The sequence below is a fragment of the Sceloporus undulatus genome, chromosome 2, assembly GCF_019175285.1.
Source record: "Sceloporus undulatus isolate JIND9_A2432 ecotype Alabama chromosome 2, SceUnd_v1.1, whole genome shotgun sequence".
In the NCBI taxonomy this organism is placed as follows: domain Eukaryota; kingdom Metazoa; phylum Chordata; class Lepidosauria; order Squamata; family Phrynosomatidae; genus Sceloporus; species Sceloporus undulatus.
In genome coordinates, this window is record NC_056523.1 from 106,173,113 (window position 1) to 106,195,269 (window position 22,157).

Sequence of the window (22,157 nt, forward strand, 5' to 3'; positions counted from 1 at the left end):
GCAGCGAGAGGAATATTGTAGCACAGTGGCTGAATTCTATATAAACACACCCCTCCCACTAGATGTCTATTACACTTCATGTTTCATTTCACTTTATAAACAGTACAGTGTCTACTAAGATGTAAGTCCCATTGAATTTCAGTGAGGCTCGGTCCTACAGAAACCAGTATTGGACTTATTCCCTAGAGTTGCATTTATCACACATTTCATGTTGCTCTTTGCCTTTGTGTGCAATCTTTCTGTAGTTTTTGTTTTCTCACCCTTCTACACACCTCCTCCTTGTTTCCTAAAACAGATTGGCTTCATAAAAAATAGTAGCTGAACCAATTTATTGATTGGAGTTGCACTGGTACAAAGCCAGATTAGCTCACGGTTGTTGTGTGTCCCCCGCCCCCCCCCGGGGGGAAACATACACCAAACAGCCTCCTCCTGTTTGATAATCCTGCTTCGCTGTTCTCCCTTGCCTGAAGTAGCTGTAGGAGTAGCAGTCTGGCAACACATGAGTTAACAAGGCAGCATGTGTTAAGTTGAGCTAAGTGAGTAATGCACCTAGTTAAAGTTTTCAATGCGGCTGCAATTTGGAGAGTGAGAGAAAGGGGAAAGCAGGAGCGGTTATGCTGAACTCGTTTTGAAGGGGTCATAAACACAAGGTCAGTTGCACTAGCAAAAATTAGGAGACTGCTCAAGTTTCTTTCTTTCTTTCTTTCTTTCTTTCTTTCTTTCTTTCTTCTTCCTCCTCTTCTTCTGTTTCCTTCAAAGCAGGAAGAAGGTTTAGCTCCCAAAGCTTATGACCCTTTCACAGTATGTGTAGCTTGTGCAGTGGCTAATTACTTGAAGTTTATATAAAGCAGGATTTTTCAAGATTCAGGGTAAAAAAGGACATTGGCACCATCTGACAGATTTGATCTAGGTAGGTTTGCCTGACTCTTAATACGCATGGTGTAATATGGGATGGATGGTGCATGTTTTCGCAGGCCATGACTTGAATCTGGGATTAAGTATCTGTTTCACTTCAACTTGGCATACAGTAAGAAAGGCGCTAAACAGGTTGAGTTGCTTTTAAGCAGTGGGAGGAATACTGATAATTTTTTTTTTCTGGGCTGTTTTGGACGATCAAGTCAGCTAAGGCAAGGCAACCTACAATACTGCCAGTCTCCTGAAGTCAAGCAAGACTGTTTGAACTTCCAGGTATGCCAAAACAATGTTTGCCATCAAAGTGACTAGCAAATGAGAAAATATAGAAAACTAAGAAATGCTTTTTAAGATAATGTGAAACACCGTGGGTGGTTCTAAGAGAATATGTGTAGGTAGCGGCCTATTTAGAAAAGGGGAGTACAGAGGGTGGGATGTGTTTAGCCATGTGTTTTAATGGAACACCTTCTGTCTTTATCTGCTGTGATCATTTTACTGCTTTCATGATTTGCTTATTTTGGGGAATGCACTGTTTTAAGGTAGACTGATCCCTCTACAGTACTGTACATCCAAAAAGTATTGTATTGATCTGGTAGAATCACCTCATGGAATGAATGTGTTCCTCTCATTTTTCAGTCTCCAACAGTGAATGAAATTGCAGAAGGGGGGGGGTACACAATTGAGTCATTGGGTATCAATTCTGCTTACTGGCATTTATTCACAAATGATTTATGCCAAATTTGGGTTGTGTGAAGTAGCCATTAAATGCATGGTAAAAATTGGTTCATGAAGCATTGCTATAAAATGTAGGTGGTATAAATTTCATAATGCTGAAGTTTTCAGGTTCTGCAATTTCCCTCTCTCTGTTCTTTTAATTCCCACAGGATGTTGATACTCACATTTTAAAATTACAAGTATCTACAAGTTTCATGGTGGAATATTCCTGAACAACCCCCTTTTCCTCCAGCAAACATCATGTGGACTTTTCTGGCTTTTCTTGAGACCAAGGTTTTTCACTAAAATAATAGTAGTAACAACAGCCACAACATGGGTGATTTAGCTTTATTTGACATGCTGGAGTGTCCGTTGTGTTTGAAGAAGTTGGATGCCTCGGCCAAAGTGCTCCCATGTCAACACACCTTCTGCAAGCCTTGCCTCCAGAGAATCTTGAAATTGCACAAGGAGTTGAGATGTCCTGAATGCCGAGCCCTTGTCCTCTGCAGCATCGAAAAGCTTCCTGCCAACTTATTTTTGATCCGATTATTGGATGGAATCAGACTTGGACCAAATGTGATGAAGTTTGGCTCGCTCCAGAGATCTGGGGTCCTTTCGTCTCCCATTTCCCTCAGGAGATCCCGGGGAGAGCCGAGAGCTTTGCAACTCCGTCAATATGGGCTGACTTCTTATCCCAGGATCCCTATGGAAGGGGTAAGAATGATCCTTTTCTTTCATCAATAACTTGATTTGTGGGACTGGTTTTTAGGCCATTTTTCAGTTTAAGGGGTTTGGGTGAATTCATTTCATTACAAAGCTGGGTGCCTTCCTTCCAAGCTACTGAGCTATCTTAACTAGATCTATGCAGTGACTTTGCCTTTTAGGTGTAAATTTATTCTGACTGGAACAATTTCAAGCTAAGAACCTGGCTCCTGTGTTTTCAAGGGATTGCTCTCTCCAGCTGAGCCTGAAATTGTATAGAGGCTTTTCAAAGTGATGTTACAGTTCCTTCTATTTCCAGTCTTAGATTAAACCAGGGAATGGGAAAATGTATACATGTGGGAGAGAAAAACAACTTTCACACCTGTCAAGAATGGAAGGTGGTTTGATTTTTCACAGAACTTTAAAAAATGTAATGATTTATCCTGTCCTGTTACACCATGAGCACAGGGGCGGGGGAGTCTTTGATCCTTTAAAGGGATGTGGCAGGATCTGAGTATGGATAAAAAGTAGGTCAGCTGTGCCCTAGATTCTTCTGTTCCTAGTCATATCAGTACTTCTGTTCTCTGGGGTCTTTCACAGAAAAGCTCACTGAGAGTTCCACACCACAGCATATATTTAACTTTGCACATATGTTATGGAACCAAGCATGTGGATTTGGCTCTAGGCAAAGGTGGAGACTTGAGTCTATCAGAGTCCGTTTCTTACCCCTGACAGTGTATGCTTCTTAAAACAGATTTGCAAAAGTATGACTTTGCAGGAAGTTCTTTGCAGTTAGTTATGCCTTATGTAAGTGTATTCGTAGGGAAAGTAGATGAATCATGCTAAGTCTTGCTGCAGTTTTCCTTCATCCGTGGCTATTTGGTGTAACAGAAACATCTCCTTAAAGAAAAAATACATCTGAAGGACATCTCAGTTGCTGTTAAAGTGGCACCAATAAGACTGGGTTTAGGCATACCCATTCTCCTTTAATTCTGTGTGGCATCATTTTTGATTTTAACTGGTTGGAGCAGCACCCTAGATAAGCAGCCACAGCAAGTCATAAACAACACAGTGTCTTCCACTCCCAATACTTGTCAAACATGAAATTATCTGTAACCTAGATCAATCATGTACTAGGTACCTATCACTATAGTTTCACCCACCTTCTCCTATCCACACTGGAATGATATATATAATGTTCATTGCATAATTGTTTATTCATGAAGGGTGGAATCCACCACATGGTACTCCTGCACAAGCACTATTGATATAGCTATGCCAGAGTTTGGAGGACTGGCTTCTCAAAAAAACAATGAGAGAAAAGTGCAATGCAATCTGTCTTACTTCCTACATCAAGGTTTCATTTTAATGCACAAATACCTAAAACAGTTGAAGAATGCACAAATATTTAAAATAGTTGAAGAATGTTGTTGATGCTGGAAGCCTTCAAGTCATTTCTGACTTATGGTGACCCTAAGGTGAACCTATCATGGGGAACTATCATGAGGATTTCCTTTGTGCAAAGAGGGCTTGCCTTTGCCTTCCTCTAAGGCTGAGAGAATGAGTATTGCCCAAGATCACCCAGTAGGTTTCCACAGCTGAGCTGGGATCTGAACCCTGTTCTCTAGAGTCCTAGTCTAACTAGCCCTTGTTGGCTCTTGTTACATTACCTGGGAGAAATAAAAATCCTCTGCTAACAACTCTATTTGTGGAGGACATTCATTTTAAATCAGATACAGCAATACACAAACTCTTGCCAGCAACGTGTGGCAAAAACAGATCCACCAGAACTGATTTATTATTTATTTCTCACCAAAAGGAGGCTCCTGTAAATCCAGATACTATACAAGCCAAGATTAAGAGAGAGTTTGTTGTTATTTGCAATCAAGTCAGCTTCAGCCCACGGCTACCCTATGAATGAGAGAGAAAGCTGCAGGAATATATAAAATAGATTGGCTTTCAATCCTAGCTTTGATTCAATGGTATGCTTCTCCCCAAACCCATGTCTGCCAACATCAGAAGCCTCCCTCCTACAGCCCCCACTCCCCATAAATACTAAAAAACCTGCTCCAGAAAGCTTGAAACTCAGCACCCCAGGATTTTTTCCCCCTTCATCTCCATGGAAGAGGAATCTTGCTGGCACTGGATATGGAAGTAAATTCCTGAATTTTAGCCATACTCCCTTAAGGCCTGCTGACCTAAACAGAAAAAGAGTTAAAAACAAGCTCATTTGCAAGCCTAGTTTCCTTACACTCTGTTAACTGTGTAAAGAGTTAACAGTGTTACGGTTTAGCAGTGTCGGAGTGTCTGCAGGGGTTTGAGGCCACCAAAAAGTGGAGGACACATGATGTCCACCCATGGTCTATCCAATCAAGAACTACAAGGACTAGAGTTTCTTGTGCATAGACAGAAAAGGGGGATGTATGTTGGGATGGGCAAAGTGAAGTGCACAAAGTGATGGGCACAGGTTTGGTTGTTGCTTTTGGTAGGATTTTCAGGTTTCTGATTTATTCACAGGAACTTTCAATGCAGCTTTAGACAATATAATCTGCACATCAGAGTACAAATTGAAAGTAACCAATAACATTTGTTTTACATTCTATTCAATCCTAAAATGTATGCTACAAGAACCTTGGGAACTAAAAGACACTTGTAAATGGGAATTCAAAATATCCCACAAATTCTATTGAGATTTTTTTTTTCTTGTGACATGGTGCACCTGAAAAAAAAATCTCTAATTTTGCAAAAGAATATGAACTGCCTCCACCTATATTTTTAATAAAACTTACAAGAAACAACTGCAGCCTGTTTTCGCCAGTGACCATGAAAGAAGCTGAAAGACATTACATCAAGCCAATATGGTTCTACAGCCTGGACCTCTTGATTTTTGAATATGAAATTGAAAAAGACATTGACTATGGCTGTATCTGCACTGCAGAAATAATCAATTTTGACACCATTTTAACTGCCATGGCTCAATGCTATTCTGGGAATTGAGGTTTTGTGAGACATTTAGCCTTCTCGCTGAGAGCGCTCTGGTGCCACAACAAACTACAGTTCCCTGAATTCCATAGCATTGAGCCGTGACAATTAAAGTGGGGTCAAACTGGATTATTTCTGAAGTGCACATGCAGCCTATGTGGTGCTAATTCATGTTCTTACTATGAAAAAGGCCAGAAGAATATAGCTTGAAATGTGGCCACATTGTCATACATTAGAATTTTTAAAAATGTTGATGTGATAATTCCTTCATTAACAACTATGGTAAGAGGTGAAATAATAGATAGCAGACCTGTATGATGGTCAGGTTGGGGGGTTATTATTAAACTAAACAAACAGTGAAGTAGACAATGCAACAGTAACCTCAGAAATATAACAAATGTATATTCAGGGTTTGCGAGACTGTTATTATGGGATGAAGAATTATGGTGTCACTATAGGAAGGGGCCCTTATTACATATTTGTACTGGACCCTCGAAAATGATGCTTTGATTCCAAAGATGACAGGCTCGTTTTCATAATTATCTCCAGTGGGTGCACAAAGGAAAAGGAGATTGTATAATATGACAGTGGGTTGACTTTCAACTGGAAAATGTCTGGCTCTCCAGATGTCATTGAACTGCTGCTCCCAATTGGTGAATGATGGTGGGAGCTGCAGTCCAACAAGCTATGGGAGATCAGATGTTCACCATTCCTGTTTTAAGGCCTCATCCAAAAGTTGACAGTGAAGAAGAGCTTGAGTAGCCCTCCTGTAGTCATTCTATGGATCACACATTGGGGCAGCTAAGCAAATATTCTGAGTTGCTAGTTGCCTTGGCTCAGTGAAAGACCTGCCAAAGTCAAAATGTAAATTCTGAGCATAAGCCCTTCCTGGGCTATAAGGCCCCCACTGACCTGCTGTCCTAAAACAGTAAGCAAAAGAAGTCCCAGGTCCCTATAGGTTGTGGGAGGGGTAAGGACATCTCTTAGTGCAGCTCATATTGTAAAACTAAATTCCTGGCTCCAAAGTGGCAGAATGAGGCGACTCTCTCAAATAAAAGATGTTGTGGGGCAGTGGTGGCAGCCTCCTGTCTTTTTCCCATAGACTCCACAGACATTAATGTGTGTGAGAGGAGAGTGCTGTCTATGCCACAAACATGTCTTCCCTTGCCTCCTTAAATGTGTCTTCTACCTCTGGTATGGTGAAGAATGTGGTTTCATTGCCCTTGTTGGAGGAAGATTTCAGTATCAAAGGTAGTGTGTGTGTACATGTGCACATGTGCATGTGTATACGCCTTGATGTTGCCTGTCAACTTATGTCTTCTTTCATTAGATTTTTCTTAGGCAAGGAATACTCAAGAGGTGGTTTGCCATTGCCTTTCTCTGAAATATAACCTATAGTGCCTGATATTTCCTGCAGATCTCCCTCCCAAGTACTAACAACATCTGACCCTACTTAGCTTTGTATGGTTTGAACTACCATGGTTGTGCTCATTTTCTTAGGATTCCAGTGACAGTCTAGCTATCTTTAGTACATGGATTGGGGAAGGGATGCCCTCTTGTTTTCAGGCAGGAAAATGTCTTGAGCCACCCCTGCCTTCTTCAGCTGAAGATCAGCTATTGGAAGACTGCTCAGGACTTTGCCTCGCCCTGTGGTATCAGTTCAGAACCAAGCATGACATTGCTACCGGGTTACCACTAATCTACAAATGCTTGTAATCCACAGTGTGTTCTCTCCCATAATATCCCTGTATGAACAACTTGCAAATGCTTAGATGATCTGATGAAACCATGCAGCTCATCAAAATTGTGTGATATAAAAGACAGTTAAAAATCTTTTTCAAGCCAGTTGGGCTTTCTCAGTTTGATTTAAACCACATCAAAGGTGATGAGAACAATCAGTGCAGTTTTCAAGGAGACAGCTATGTTAGTCTCTCTCAGCATGACCAGGAAAGTCAAGGAGGTAGGATCTAGCAGCACATTTGAAAATATATATTTCAGCATAAACATGTTTGGATTCCAGTGCACTTCATCATATGCAAGAACCATCACACTTTGTGGCTGGAGAGGGTTGATGTCACTTGTAACTGCCATAGGTCCATTCTAAGGATTCCTGGGATCTGTAGTTTAGCAAAGTATAAAGAATTCTCTGCTATGTGAAGTCAAAGGCTTTCAATTCTCTGCTAGAGAGCTCTAATGTAGCCCACACCCGTGAATTACAGCACTAGAAACATCTATCAAATAATTCCAAATACCTCAGCAAACTACAAATGCCAGGATTCTGTAGGATGAAGTCACAACAGGTGTGCAGTGCAGATATATCCCATCTCTGGATTTGTCACAGCAATCCCAGAAATAATTCCCCTTCTGTTTCCACAAGGCCCTTATGTCAGAATGATTAGATCACCAAATAAGGGATTATTTTTAAACATACAAAACTACACTATGAGAGAGCAGTAATTCAAAGTGTATTAATTTCTGACCACCTGGATGCATTCTAATAACCTGATCCAGATGTTATCCATAGCATGTTGTCAAAAATAAAATGCTGTTGTTGTGTGCCTTCAACAGCTCATGACAAAAGTGTAATCTCTGTTCCAAGGAGCCCACTCACTTCCGTCTATTTTGCAAAAGTTTTCTGCATGATGCAGACTTGTATAGGAGACTATTCTTGCCTCTTTCTCTTAATGAAGCTGTTGTTCAAAGTTGCCCTCTTGTTTTCTCTCCATGCCTGATTCCCAGCCTGCAAAAGAAACAGCTCTATCCCCACCAACCCTGCTTCCATTCTGCCATGCCAAGTTACATTTCATCAAACTCTCTCTTGGCACCATGCAGGCTTAACACATTCCTGCATCAGTAAAACAGCTCCCTCCCGGGATCCCAGTAGGCATCTCACTTGCAGGCTAGATCTGCAGGAACAGCTTTGCAGAGCAATGCCAAGGAAATTGACCCCTTCGCAGCTTTGGCGGTAGGGTGAAAAGGAAGCAGGGAAAAAAACCTTTTGGTACCATATTCAATTCACACATTCCTGGTTTCTCAGAAAGCAACTCTCTGCAGAGAGTTTTGTTTATTCCCATTTTGTTTTCACTATTCATAGCAGGATGTATTCAGAAGTCCTGAGAACTCATTACAGAAGCTGCATGAGCATTAGTTGTGGGATGTAAAGCACTTGCTCTTATTCTAAGCATACCACCACTTAAGTTCACTTAGACATACTGAAAAATGAAGCAGCCAAATGACAAGCAAACAAATGGATAGAGCTTGTCAGTTGTAGCAATGGATGACTCAGAAGTATCCTCTTCCTTTTGCGCATATATATATATATATATATATATATATATATATATATATATTCAAACACAAAATTTTCCATTCAAATAAACTGTCATATAAGATTATAACACTTAAAATACTACAGACATGACAAACAGAACCCTTGGTCCAGGCCTCGGAGGTGGAGAAGATCTGCTGGACCTGATCCTATTCCCCACCACCACTCCCCTCTCCTTTTGTGTCGTGTCTTCTTAGATTGTAAGCCTGAGGGCAGGGAACCGTCTGACTAAAAAAATTTATGTACAGCGCTGTGTAAACTTACAGCGCTTTATAAATAAAGGTTAATAATAATAATAATAATAATAATAATAATAATAATAATAATATATTTGCTTCTGCAACTATACAAATTTCATACTACCACCATAATGCTAACTCATTATTTTAATTTTTGAATCAAAAACTGTAGTGCAACAGATTTATTTCTGGTTAATACAAACGTTTCCTTTTGTTTCATTTTTTTTTCCTGTTTGGTATTGATGCGATTGTTTTCATGGGCTGAGGGCTTCAGCAATTCTTCTCTCCATCCTTTCCAGTGTTTATTTTTCTTTCCCAAATTTGTCACATAGATGATCCTTACCAGTTGGGAGGCCAATGTAAATTAAATGACATTATAATAAGCAGGTAGACGCTGTTACATTATACTCTTAATGAGACTAGAGAATGCTGCTTTTTATCAAGTCAAGGCAGTATAAAGGGATGGGACAACATTTTGGGAAAGGAAAATTGTTGCCTACAAAGGCAATTTTCAATAATTCCAACAGTATTTACCAAAAACAATATGAATAGTGTTGGCTTAGCCAGGAACAAGAGAAAAAGGAAATATGCTTGTATTTTCAGATATAAAGGAAGACTGACATTCAGTATTGCAGTTATAGATTTATCACCTAGAGTTACAAATCTCTAGTTTTGTGGGGGGTTTTCAGGCTAAGTGGCCATGTTGTAGCAGAGTTTCTTCCTGACATTTCACCAGCATCTGTGGCTGGCATCGAAGATGCCAGCCACAGATGCTGGCAAAATGTCAGGAAGAAACTCTGCTACAACATGGCCACTTAGCCTGAAAATCCCGCAAAAAACTATGGATGCCGGCCATGAAAGCCTTCGACTTCACACTGTAACTACTCTTGTTTTCAATAAGATTACATAATCTTACTGTTGTTGTCATTGTTGTTGTTGTGTGCTTTCAAGTCATTTCTGACTTATAGTGACCCTAAAATGAACCTATCATGGGGGTTTTCTTGACAAGATTTGTTCAGAGTGGGTTTGCCATTGCCTTCCCCTGAGGCTGAGTGCATGTGACATGCCCAAGGTCACCTAGTGGGTTTCATGGCTGAATGGTTCAGCAATCAAACTCTGGTCTCCATAGTCATAGTCCAACATTCAAACCAGGACTCCTCACTGTCTCTCATTCTTATTATAAGACTATCTAAATGCCCCCAACTCACCTTAAAACCAGGAACTGGATCAGGTGAAAAAAATCTCTTTAGATGTCAGTAAGGTACAAGGAGGAGGATGTTTTCACAAACATTCCAGTGAGCCAGGCTGCAACAATCAAAATCAGGGCCCTTATCTCAAGTCCTTGTCACATCCTTGCTTGCTGGGGATGATGATGTTGGAAACATCCTCCTTGTATCTTGGTTTGTAGCTGAACAGGCCGCCTTTGCCCAATCCACCTCCTAGCGGTTAAGGTGGGCAGGGCAGGGCAGGGAAGGTTAATGTCAGGAAACTTTACTTAGGCTGAATCTGCACTGCAGAAATAATACAGTTTGATGCTGCTGTATCTCCTATGGCTTAATGCTATTGAATTCTGAGGTTTGTAGTTTGTTGGGGCACCAACGATCCCTGGCAAAAAGGCTAAATATCTCATAAAACTACATATCCCAGAATTCCAAAGGATTAGCCATGATAGTAAAAGTGGTGTCAAACTGCATTATTTCTGCAGTGCAGATTCTGCCTTAGATAAACTTACAGAACTAAGTAGCCAATGTGGAATATCAGCCACTGATTTAATTAGTGAAAACATCAAGTATTATTTAATGTCGATTTTGTACCATTTGAATGCTCAGATTTTTTAAGTTTAGAATTGATATAAATAGTTTACCGTCTGAATTAAACATATCAATTTAGATTTAACCAAAAATATTGCTCATTAACCAATAATAATAATTTAGAAATGACTTAATATCAGGAAAGGTTTAGGAATTTTTCCTTGCACTGAAAATAACATTGCATCTTGAAACCTTGTATTTTGTACATTGCCTTGATCAATATACTTGTAGCATGTGATCAAGCACAGTCATTTCTAAAGACAGTTACTTTATTAATTTATTATGTTTTGCATGGGCAAAGAGGGAATTTGTGGTGCACACAAAAATCAGCACAATTATCAACTGTTATCTGTCTATCCATCCTTCCATCTATCCATCTATGCATCCATGTAAAGCCAAGGCAGATAAACAAAATTTTGCTTTTAAAAATCATTTTTAAAAAGAAATCCTTTCCCTTCCATGAAATAAACTGTGGGGAACTCGATTTCTCTAGCCAAGATGAATAAAGTTTTTTTCAAAGAGCAAAACACAGGAGAATTAAATAATTTAAAAGGCAATGCTTCCTGGCTGTTAAATCCATTATCTCCCCATGCAAAGCACAGAAACATTCTAAGGAAGAACAGTGGTCTTGAATCAAAGAAAGAAGAGAGTACTGAATGTAGCACTGTTACAGCCTAATGGCACATCTAGATAAATGTGAGTAGATGTGAATCCCAGTTCTGCACACAAATTGCCTCAGTAGATGTAGCAGTGCTCACGCTTTAAAAAAAAAATCCCAGCCAAAACCCTGCATCATGAATTGCACAATGCTACTTGGCTTGCTAAAGAAGTATTATATAGGTCAAGAAGCAGTGGATCAAACTGGGGCAGTCCAAAAATTTAATCCCACTGAAATCTCAAAGGGATGTCAAAGAAACTTTGAGATATTGAAAAGGGTACTTCTAGACTGATTGAAAAGTTCTAGAATTTGTTCTTGTTTTCCACTTTTTTATCAGATTAAAATAAACTGACCTGGGGAGCTGGTATAAAACAGAAGCTGACAGAAAATAACCTGAGATAAACAAAATAAAATAAGAAAGGACAGCAACAAAATATGGAACTTTCTGGTCTTTTTAATCAGTCCAGATGTAACCGAAAAGTCCTTTGCTCTATCTCCCATTTAAGAACATGGGAACAGCATCCCTCCCTCACTGTTAATCAGACATAAAACTCAAGATAAAAACTCCAACATTGCTACCTTCACAGAAATCCCTGTATGTATGCTTTCTGTTCTTTTTCCCCCTCTTCCAAGAACATCTTCTCAGATCTTTAAAAAAAACAAACACCAATGGGATTTATCTATCTTGTACTTCTAAAATTAGCCTTCAGAACTGGTTGCCACAGATTCAGTTGTGTTGGCATGTAACTCAGTGCTCCAAAAACCTTTTGCATACAAGGGGGAAGAGACTATTATTGGCATGAGAGACACAATGCAGCCTGCAATCCAACCACCCCCACCCCACAAGCTGTACATAACACACTAGCTATATACTGGGCATAACTGATATCCCATTGATAAACCTTCAGTTTCTGTGAGCTGGCTATAGCTAGAATATATTAAGCACCCAGTGTGCTATGTGTGAGGTGGGAGCCATTCTTGTTGATTACTTTTGCCCTATGGCTGGATGATCATATTTCAGTCTCGGCCAGTGTTGCATTACTGTTATTGTATTGGAGAATCTTGGTGTTTTATTGGAATTTTTTCCCTTAAATTTACCAGTGTGTGTGGATGTGCCCTTTAAGTCACCCGTCAACATATGGTGCCCCTATGAATTTTTCATAAGGTTTTCTTATGCAATTAATACTCATACATAGTTTTGCCAGTTCCATTCTTTGCAGTACAGCGTACAGCATCTGATATTCATTGACAGTCATCCATCCAAGTACTAACCAGGGCTGTCCCTGTTTAGCTTCCAAGATCAGTTGAGATCTGGTGCTTTAGAGTATTTAGACTGCTAAATGTACCAGTATATTTATCTATGTATCTGAAAATGCATATACATATGCATTTGTTAAGCAATTCTGTCTCTTCTTTTTTTGATTAACGGCCTTCTTTCTTCCAGTGCATACTGGATGTATACCCTTCAGCCATTATTTCCCACATCAGATTAAAGGCCTATCTTATCCACATCCTATTTCCCACAGTGGCCACCCAATCAAACCCCCCCAGGAGATACACATGAACTTATAAAAATAACAAACAGCCTTTTACAACACTCCAATGATCACTCACAGATTTTTGCTTCTCCTCCCCCATCTCTAGTCCCTCCACACACAGTATAAGACAGCCTGCCCTGGCTGGGAGTGGTTGTAGTCTATGATACTGAGGAGGTATCAAGTAAGGGAAGGCATTGTTAAAGATTTGTGCTGTAAAAGTGTGCTCTGCAATTGTTGTTTATTTTTCATTCATTTAAAAGCTAAGGACATGTTGGTTATTGAGTAAATGTATATTTCAAATATATAATAGTTTACAAAATATTATCAACAATCTGAAATGTATCTCAATAATGGTAGGATCCAAAGTGTCTAGGACTTAGGGAATTAAGAGAGTTGTCACATTTAAAAAAGAGAGAGAGAAGTAATTTTTCTTAAGTTTTGCAAATAGCTGTTTGGGTACTGCCTTGTACTTTACTCTCCGTCCATATGCATATGCATGGATATACAACTTCTAGAGCCCTTGGGGGAATGCTAAACCCTGAACAGTAATAACGCAAGGAATTTATATCAAAAATTTTGCATCTGAACTAGCAATTGGAAAAGTGCATGAGGCTGGGGTTATAAAATAATAATAATAAATTGTTTATTTATAGACCGCTTTTCCTAAGATCAAAGCGGTGTACAGCATATAAAATAGGTACAATAAAAATAAAATGGCACTTTAAGACAATTTAACACACATTAATACGAGTTATGATCCAATGTCAATTATCTAAAAACATACAATTCAAAAATATTAAAATCCCAGGTATATATACATCGTAGTCAGTAGGGGAAGACTTTTATTACAAGGAATTGGAAGGATAAGCTTGTAAGAAGAGGTAGGTTTTTAATGCCTTTTTAAAGGTCTCCACCGTTCCACTGAGGCGAATCTCTTCTGGTAGAGCATTCCAAAGAGAAGGCGCTACTGCTGTAAAAGCCCTTTGATGGGTAGTCGCCAATCTCACTTTAGGATGATTGAGTAATAATGTACCTGTTGTTCTGAGAGTGCAGGGTGGATTATGCAGGGAGAGGCGTTCCCTCAAGTAACCCGGGCCCAAGCCATTTAGGGCTTTATAGGGAATAACCAACACTTTGTACTGGGACCGGAAATGGATTGGCAGCCAGTGAAGAGATTTTAATACGGGTGTTATGTGGTCAGATCTAGCTGTCCCCGTGATCAATCTGGCTGCAGCATTTTGAATCAATTGAAGTTTCCGAACCTGATACAAAGGTAGCCCCATGTAGAACGCATTGCAGAAATCCAGGCAAGAGGTTACCAGTGCATGTACTACGTTTTCAAGGTCCTTTCGGTCCAGACAGGGACGTAGTTGGCGTATCAGCTGAAGCTGGTACCAAGCACTCCTGGCATCTACTTGAGATGATAACTGCAGAGATGGATCCAGGAGTATTCCCAAACTATGAACAGTGTCCTTTAGGGGAAGTTTGACCCCGTCCAGGACAGGATGACAAATTTCCCTGCCCAGACTTGGGGAACCTATAATGAGTACCTCTGTTTTCTCTGGATTCAGTCTGAGTTTATTTTTCCTCATCCAGACCATTACTGCCCCCAGGCAGGCGTCCAGAGGAGAGATGCCGTCCTTTGTCACTGTATCAGTTGGAGACACAGAGAGATAGATCTGCGTGTCATCAGCGTACTGATAACACTACGCTCCATGGCTCCGGATGATCTCTCCCAGCGGCTTCATATAAATGTTAAATAGCTTGGGGGACAGAATGGCACCCTGAGGGACGCCCGATGTAAGCTCTCTTTTATGAGAGCAGCTGTCCCCCAGACTCACCATCTGGAACCTTCCCGAGAGATAGGACCGGAACCACTGGAGCACAGTGCCCCCGATACCCAATTCTCTCAGGCGTTCCAGAAGGATACCATGGTCAATGGCATTGAAGGCCACTGAGATGTCCAAGAGCACCAACAGAGTTATATCTCCCCTGTTGGTGGCCAGACTGAGGTCATCGACTAAGGCGACCATGGCAGTCTCAACTCCGTAACCCGTCCTGAAGCCAGTTTGAAATGGGTCAAGATAATCGGTTTCATCCAAGACTGCCTGGAGCTGAAAGGCGACTGCCCTCTCAATCACCTTGCCCAAGAATGGTAACAAGGAGACCGGTCTATAATTGCTCATTGATAGGGGATCAAGGGAAGGTTTCTTCAATAGAGGCTTTACAATTGCCTGTTTCAAAGATGATGGAACAGTACCTTCCCGAAGAGATGTATTTATTATCAGATGGAGAGCAGATTTTATAACATCTCCTCCCTGCACAGTCAACCAAGAGGGACAAGGGTCAAGAGGGCAAGTCGTCCTTTTCACACATCCAAGGAGCTTGTCTATGTCCTCAGTACTCACAAACTCAAAATGATCCAGAATAACCTTGTTACCAGAGTCACTGGATACCTCTACCAAAGGTTCTACTTGAAAACTGGTGTCAAGATCAGCCCTTATCTGAGAGACTTTGTCAGCAAAGAAGTTGTTGAAAGCGTCACAGCAAGAAATAGTTGGTTCAAGTAAGGGATTCTGGGTGGCCAGGGTTTGAGTTAATTCCCTGACCACCCTGAACAGCTCTGCTGGACGGGACTCTGCTGACGCAATCCGTGCAGCACAGAATGCATTCCTAGCTGCACCAACTGCCACTCCGTAGGAACATAACATGTTCTCATGGAGTGTTCTGTCAGATAAGTTCTGATGTTTCCGCCAGTAACACTCTAGTCGTTGCGCAGCCTGCTTCATCTGGTGAAGATCTTCTGAATACCAGGGTCTTTTTTTAGGAGCGGGCCAGCAAGGTCGCTCGAGAGCGATACTGTCTATAGCCCCAGTAAGATTCCTATCCCAGTTGTCGACCAGGGTTTCAACAGTGTCGCCATCGTTCCCAAACATAGTACCCTCTAGGGCATCTTGGAACCTTTTGGGTTCCATCAGCCTTCGAGGGTGGACCATTGTAATGGGTCCTCCACCCCCGAGGGGTTTATGGATGGTGGCTTTCAGTCCTATCTTGACTAGGAAATGGTCCGTCCATGACAATAGCATTTATTTCCACCCACGGACAGTCTTGGACCATACTGAAGACTACATCGAGAGTATTACCAGCACAATGAGTTGGCCCTGAAACCAATTGGGACAGGCCCATGGCTGTCATGGATTCCATGAACAACCGAGCTGCACCTGTTAGATCTGTCGAGCCGGCCTCGAAGGGGATGTTGAGGTCCCCCAAGACAAGCAGTCTGGGGGACTCCAACACCAGCTCCAATACCAGCTGTGTCAGCTCGGTCAGGGAGTCTGTTAGGTTACGGGGTGGACGATAAACCAACAGAATCCCTAGACTGTCCTTGGCTTTCAGAGTCAGGTAAATACACTCGATGTGTCTCAATTTTGGTACCGAATTCCTAATCAAGGTGATGTGACTTTTATGGACCACTGCCACACCTCCCCCTCGCCCACTATCCCTGACCTGCTCTTTCAATGCATACCCGGCTGGGAGGTTTTTAGCCCAGGTTACAGAGCTGTCCTCCCCCAGCCAGGTTTCCGTAATGCATGCCAGGTCGGGAGCATGCTCATCCAATAGATCATACAGTCGGCCCTTCTTATACACTGATTTTTTATACACGGATTTAAGCATACACGGTTTGAAAATGTTCCAAAAAAGTATAAATTTACCTTGATGTTCCATTTTTTATTAGGGACACCATTTTGCTATGTCATTATACTTAACGGGACTTGAGCATACATGGATTTTGTTATACATGGGGGATCTTGGAACCAAACCCCAGCGTATAACAAGGATCCACTGTATATAATATGAGATTTATTCTTCACCAACCTGGCATTACAAAGAAGCAAGGTAAGGGACTGTGGTATGCTTGGGACGATCCTTGGTTCTTTCGGGCTAACAGGGTGACAGGAAGACGGGATAGGTATTAAGTATCGATCTCAACTTCCTTTAACTGTCTTAGTCAGCCTGTTAACGCCATACCTCCCCATACCCCGCACAACTCTTATTGGAGCACCACAGTTGTTGTTGGTTTCTACATTAATACAACTAGGCTCCATACTCATGTCAGTGACTTCTTCCATAAGATCTTCCAATTGCTGTTCTTGTTGTAATTGTGACTCAATAGGGCCAAACATCAAAGTACAACCAAGTATGAGACAAAGAATAGAGAGGAAACCTGATGTTATGGTTCCTAATGATGCCATAGGTGACTAAAATTTCACAAGTTACAACTGTGTAGGCATCTAGAATAAACTATAAATACTGGAGTCTCCGAGCCTTCATAACTAACATCAAAATTCTCTCTTTCTTTCTTCCTTCCTTCAACTCCCCTATTTCTAATCGAATAGACCAATGCCAGAATAGATGTTCATTCTATTTCCAAGAGCGCGAAGGGGGGGAAAACGAAGGCGTACTCCTCCCCGTGCTGTGGGGGCGTTGGCGCTGGCGTCTCTCCGGGGGTCGGTGGGCTCTCAGCCATACACAATGTCTTCAAAGACATAACTGTGTTACTCTGGTAAATCAGTATGGAAAGGGATGTAGAAGCACCTTTGAGACTAAGGGGATTATCAGATGGGGAAAAATCGGGGAAGAAAAATGCATACTCAGCACGGAAGTGGACTGAAGTCTTCAAAATCTCATGCTAACAGCTTCTTTCTTTCAGTTAGTCTAAATGATGCTACTACATCACTTTCCACACAATGTCTTGGTGATCAAGCAGCCTGCCATCTGAAGCATGCCATAGAGGACAAAGGAGTATTTCTGGAAAAAGCGAGTCCTGAGCCATGGTCCACACTCTCTGCCAAGAAAACATTGCTAACTAGCAATATAAACATTAGTCACCAAAGGTCTATATTGTCCTGCTCCAGGGGCAGTCTGGGTGCCATTTTGGCAAAGACAGAAAGGTCGCAATTCATAATACTCTTTGTGGCCTTGTGAAAACCCTAAGTAATTTCTTCCTTTGTTTTCTCTGAATCAATGAGCAAACGCTGCAATAGATGTCCGCCAACCCTCATTTAGATCTTATTAATGGCATCACTACAGATTGGTGCACAAAATGACTAAAGAATTTGTCCTGCTGAAATGATGCTCTCCTCACTGTCAGTCACAGCTGATGACTCCCATGTCATTGAGGTAGTGACTCCATTCTCGGTTTTAGTCCAGATTTCAAAGGAGCTATCAAGTTGCTCCAGTTGGCATGGAGCTAGGGTTCAGTACCTTGGATAGCTCCTTTAAAGTCTAGGACTTTGTTTTTTTTAGTAATTAAAACATATTTTTATCAAAATAAACAATACAAACAACATGATAATACACCCTCCAACTAATGTCCCTCCTTACAAAATTTTCACTTCTCATACTTTTCAATCTTCCTGACAATAGCATGACTTACATCAGTCCTTCCTCCACCAATTCATTTTTTTTATTAATTTTCTTCTGCTTATTATATTTAAAATAATATTCTTATAATTGTTGACCTCATCTCTAGGACTCTGAAGGGTTCAGTCCCTCGTATAACTTCTCTGAGTTCCCTATCAAGATGAAGAAAGGATATTAACCCACACACACGCACACGATAGAAGACACCAGCCACTATTGTTTGTGCTTGAGGACAACAGATCTGTCTAGGAAAAAAAAAAACAGTCAAAGTAACATGTTCACACTTCTTTGGAGTGGTATAAGTCATCCTAAGCATACAGAAGACAAAAATAGAAGAACACTGCCAAAACAGAGGACAAAAAAAGAACAAAGATTGGCCTAAGATTTTCATGTGCAAATGTATATGCATAGATGTACATTTAGAATTATTTACTTTAAATAGAAATACTGTAGATTTTACCACAATGGAGAAGACTGTCACCAGGTAATCTGTGTACTTGTTCACAGTCTTCTGTCTGGTTAGTAATTCTTGATGGGCAACTCCCCTACTCCTACTCTTCCTTCTTATGATTCCTTATCTGGAAACTGGATTTAGAGTGGACAGCCTTTCAAACTGAGGATGCCTTCATATGGAGGAAAAAAATATACTCAGGAGTAGCAGTGTTGGTCGCCATACAGCAAAATAAAACAACATCCACAATCTGCAGAGGAGTGATCCCTTAATTGGCCAACCAAAATGCACAAACACAGCGGGCAAGCTTTCAAAGCTCCCCTGGCTTCTTCATTAGGCAAAAGGTGTTTTAAAAACATACAGGAAAAAGAAAAAAGGTGATGGTGTCATGTAGCAAACCTGAAGGCTAGCGTCATTAACCCACATTAACCTGAGGTGATATTCTTACTCTGCTTAATGATAGAACTGGCTCTAATCCCAGTTGTAATATTATGAGAGAGAGAGAGAGAAACCTTTCAAATTTAATTTTGGGGGGTTTTTTGGGCTATGAGGCCATGTTCTAGAAGAGTTTATGTTGTTGTTGTTGTTTATTTATATCTTGCCTTCCTCCCAGTACAGGGACAAACAAATCTAAAATAGTCCATGGTAAAACTGTATAAAACATTAAAAATACAAAGTTTAAAAAACAATTAAACAATTCAAACAAATGAAAACATTACATTATTAACATTTAAAAATTTAAATTCTTTAAAATAAGAACAAAACAGCGCCCATGTTAATATGCAAAGGCCTGCCAGCATAAAAATGTTTTCATATATAAAGATATAAATAATAAAATAAATAAAATTTTTATTTTTATACCACCCTTCCAAGGATCAGGGCGGTTAACAACATAATAAAAACAGTACAATAAAACAGAGGATACATACAAATATAATAAAAACAGAATAAAAACCCCGTTAGCCAGTCTCCTTGCCAGTAAAGAGGGAGGGAGGCCTATTAGGACTTTAATCGGGGAATGCAGTGTGGAAAAGGAAGGTTTTTAAATCCCTTCTAAATTGGGCCAGGGAGGTGGCCGAGCGGAGCTCTGTGGGCAGCGTGTTCCAAAGGGCCGGGGCGGCGATGGAAAATGTCTTCCTCGTGGTGGAGGTAAGCCTAGCCCCAGGCACCCTAAGTAGTTGCTGCCCAGATGTTCTGAGGGTGCAGGACGGAATGTACGGGGAGAGGCGGTCCTTCAGGTATCCTGGGCCCAAGCCATTTAGGGCTTTATAGGTAATCACCAACACCTTATATTGTGCCCGGAAGCAAATAGGCAGCCAATGCAGATCTTTTAGCACTGGTGTAATATGGCTGGCCCTGGAAGTACCAGTGACCAGCCTGGCTGCCATATTCTGTACCAATGGGTAGCGTCCGGGTTTGGTATAAGGGTTGCCCCATGTAGAGTGCGTTGCAGAAGTCCAATCTCGAGGTTACCAGAGCATGTACCATAGTTTCAAGGTCCCTCTGGGCCAGGTATGGGCGCAGCTGGCGAATAAGCCGAAGCTGATAACAGGTGCTCTTGACCGTCGCATTCACCTGAGCAGTCAGATGAAGCGACGAGTCAAGAAACACCCCCAGACTGCGCACGGAGTCCTTCACAGGAAGCGTGACCCCGTTCAGGACAGGTGGAACCACCACCATTCCTGGACCAGGGGAACCTATCACGAGTACCTCTGTTTTCTCTGAAACTATAGATGCCAGCCATGAAAGCCTTCAACTTCACATTAAACCTTCCAAACTGTTCATAACTTCATACACTTCTATTCAGTCTTCCCTGAATTGTCTTTCTTTTTCCTAAATGGATTTTCCCCCTAGGAATATAATTAGAAAATAGGTACTTCTAATGAAGCCATTCCCCAATGGCCTTTGCCCTCCTCACCATTATTTCCCAACATTTATTGGTTTACTGCTGCAGTGGGGTAATGTCAAAGAACATATCCAATAGATTCTTTGCCATAGTATTGCTCAGATATATAAGTAACATGTGTGACCCATCTAACTAGACAGATGTTCTCCCTACCCACCTGCCCTTGGCTTCAAAATCAATTCAATTGATTTGCATTGGGTCAACGTACCTCCAAACATTTGTTTGTTTTTCCTATTCTCTCTGTAGCCCATTTTAGCATGCTACTGCTGTCTGCTGTAATTAGGCAGCAGTTTACTGAAATGTGAACAGTTTGACAAGCTGAGGATTGGAAAAGTAGTTTACTGAGGCACAATTATGCCATTAAGGATGGCAGTATTTGGTTTTAAGGTTTAACACAGGCTTTGCACTGCATGTAGTGCTGTTATCTACTCTAAAAGGAGTTGGAGGAAATTTGTTCAGTGGGAAAAGAAGATCTCCTCCTCCTGGACCTCTGGAGGACTCTCAGAGATACATTGTGACTTTTATTTCCTGCTGCTGGCTGCAGGAATGAAGTTGGCTAGCTCTGATCTCCACTAGAACCACTGAATGGCTATTGGGAAGGGCAACTAAATGGCTCAGGGAAGGAGTCATAGCAGATGGATTCTTCCATCCACCATGCCTAAAAAAACGTTATAGACACTTTCAGTTACACCTGCATATATCACTACTGGAAAAGCTAGTAATTTGTCATATGGCAACCTAGAACCTTAATTTAATAAATACTAGTATGCGTCTAGCCAAAGGATGTGCATGAGTCGAAGTTGAATTTCAGGCTTCCATTCTATCCTCTTTCTTACAATCATGGGCTTCCAGTTGGAGGAGGCATTGAAAGATCATCTAGGTCAACCCCTAATGCCATCATGTATTCAAATAAGTAATAGGTAGCCAATGTGTCCAAGAGGATTTTTTAAAATTCTATGAGAAGGAACTTCAAATGCTCTAAATAGAAAGGTTAAATTCCTGATTCATGGGCTATTTATAAAATAATTAATTTGCCCCTTTTCAAATGAGATTTGCTCAAAGGATTTTCCTGCCTGAGGCAAAGGCTAAAATGGTGCTCCTTCCCCATTTCAAGAAAAGGCTGGTAGTTGAACCTGACTACAACAGTGGTGACTGGACAACATTTAATGCACCTGAAGCTGTAGGCAAGTTTAGGTGACATACACAGCCCTGTGTTTCCAATCAGAGAGGAATGAACAGACACTCAAGTGAAACAGTAGCTGCTTCTGCTGCCCCCCCCCCACCCCCCCAATATGTGCTGCCTACAGTGGTCTCCTCATTTTGCCTAATGATACTGCTGGTCCTGCTAGTAGTAAAGGGTAACCTGTAGTGAATTTTTTATATATTTACTTTACCAGTGGGGCACATCCTTTACATGATATTGGTCTCCCTACAAGGCAGTCAAGAAACAAAGTTTGTTAAGATGGCAGCTCCTTCTTAACTATGGCTGTGA

At 41.1% G+C, this 22,157-nt stretch overlaps 1 protein-coding gene across 5 annotated transcripts in view; it reads left to right on the plus strand.

The window, feature by feature from the left end:
- The first annotated feature begins 451 nt into the window (after window positions 1-451).
- The window catches only part of SH3RF2 (SH3 domain containing ring finger 2), a 140,532-nt gene continuing 118,826 nt past the window's right edge, over window positions 452-22,157 (plus strand). For 2 of the 5 annotated variants that reach the window (XM_042454126.1, XM_042454131.1), the window contains exons 1-2: window positions 452-650; window positions 1,797-2,340. In XM_042454126.1, the coding sequence (XP_042310060.1) occupies window positions 1,960-2,340 (381 nt within the window). In that variant the 5' untranslated portion in view covers window positions 452-650; window positions 1,797-1,959. The other 3 variants (XM_042454130.1, XM_042454128.1, XM_042454129.1) reach the window with 3 other exon arrangements.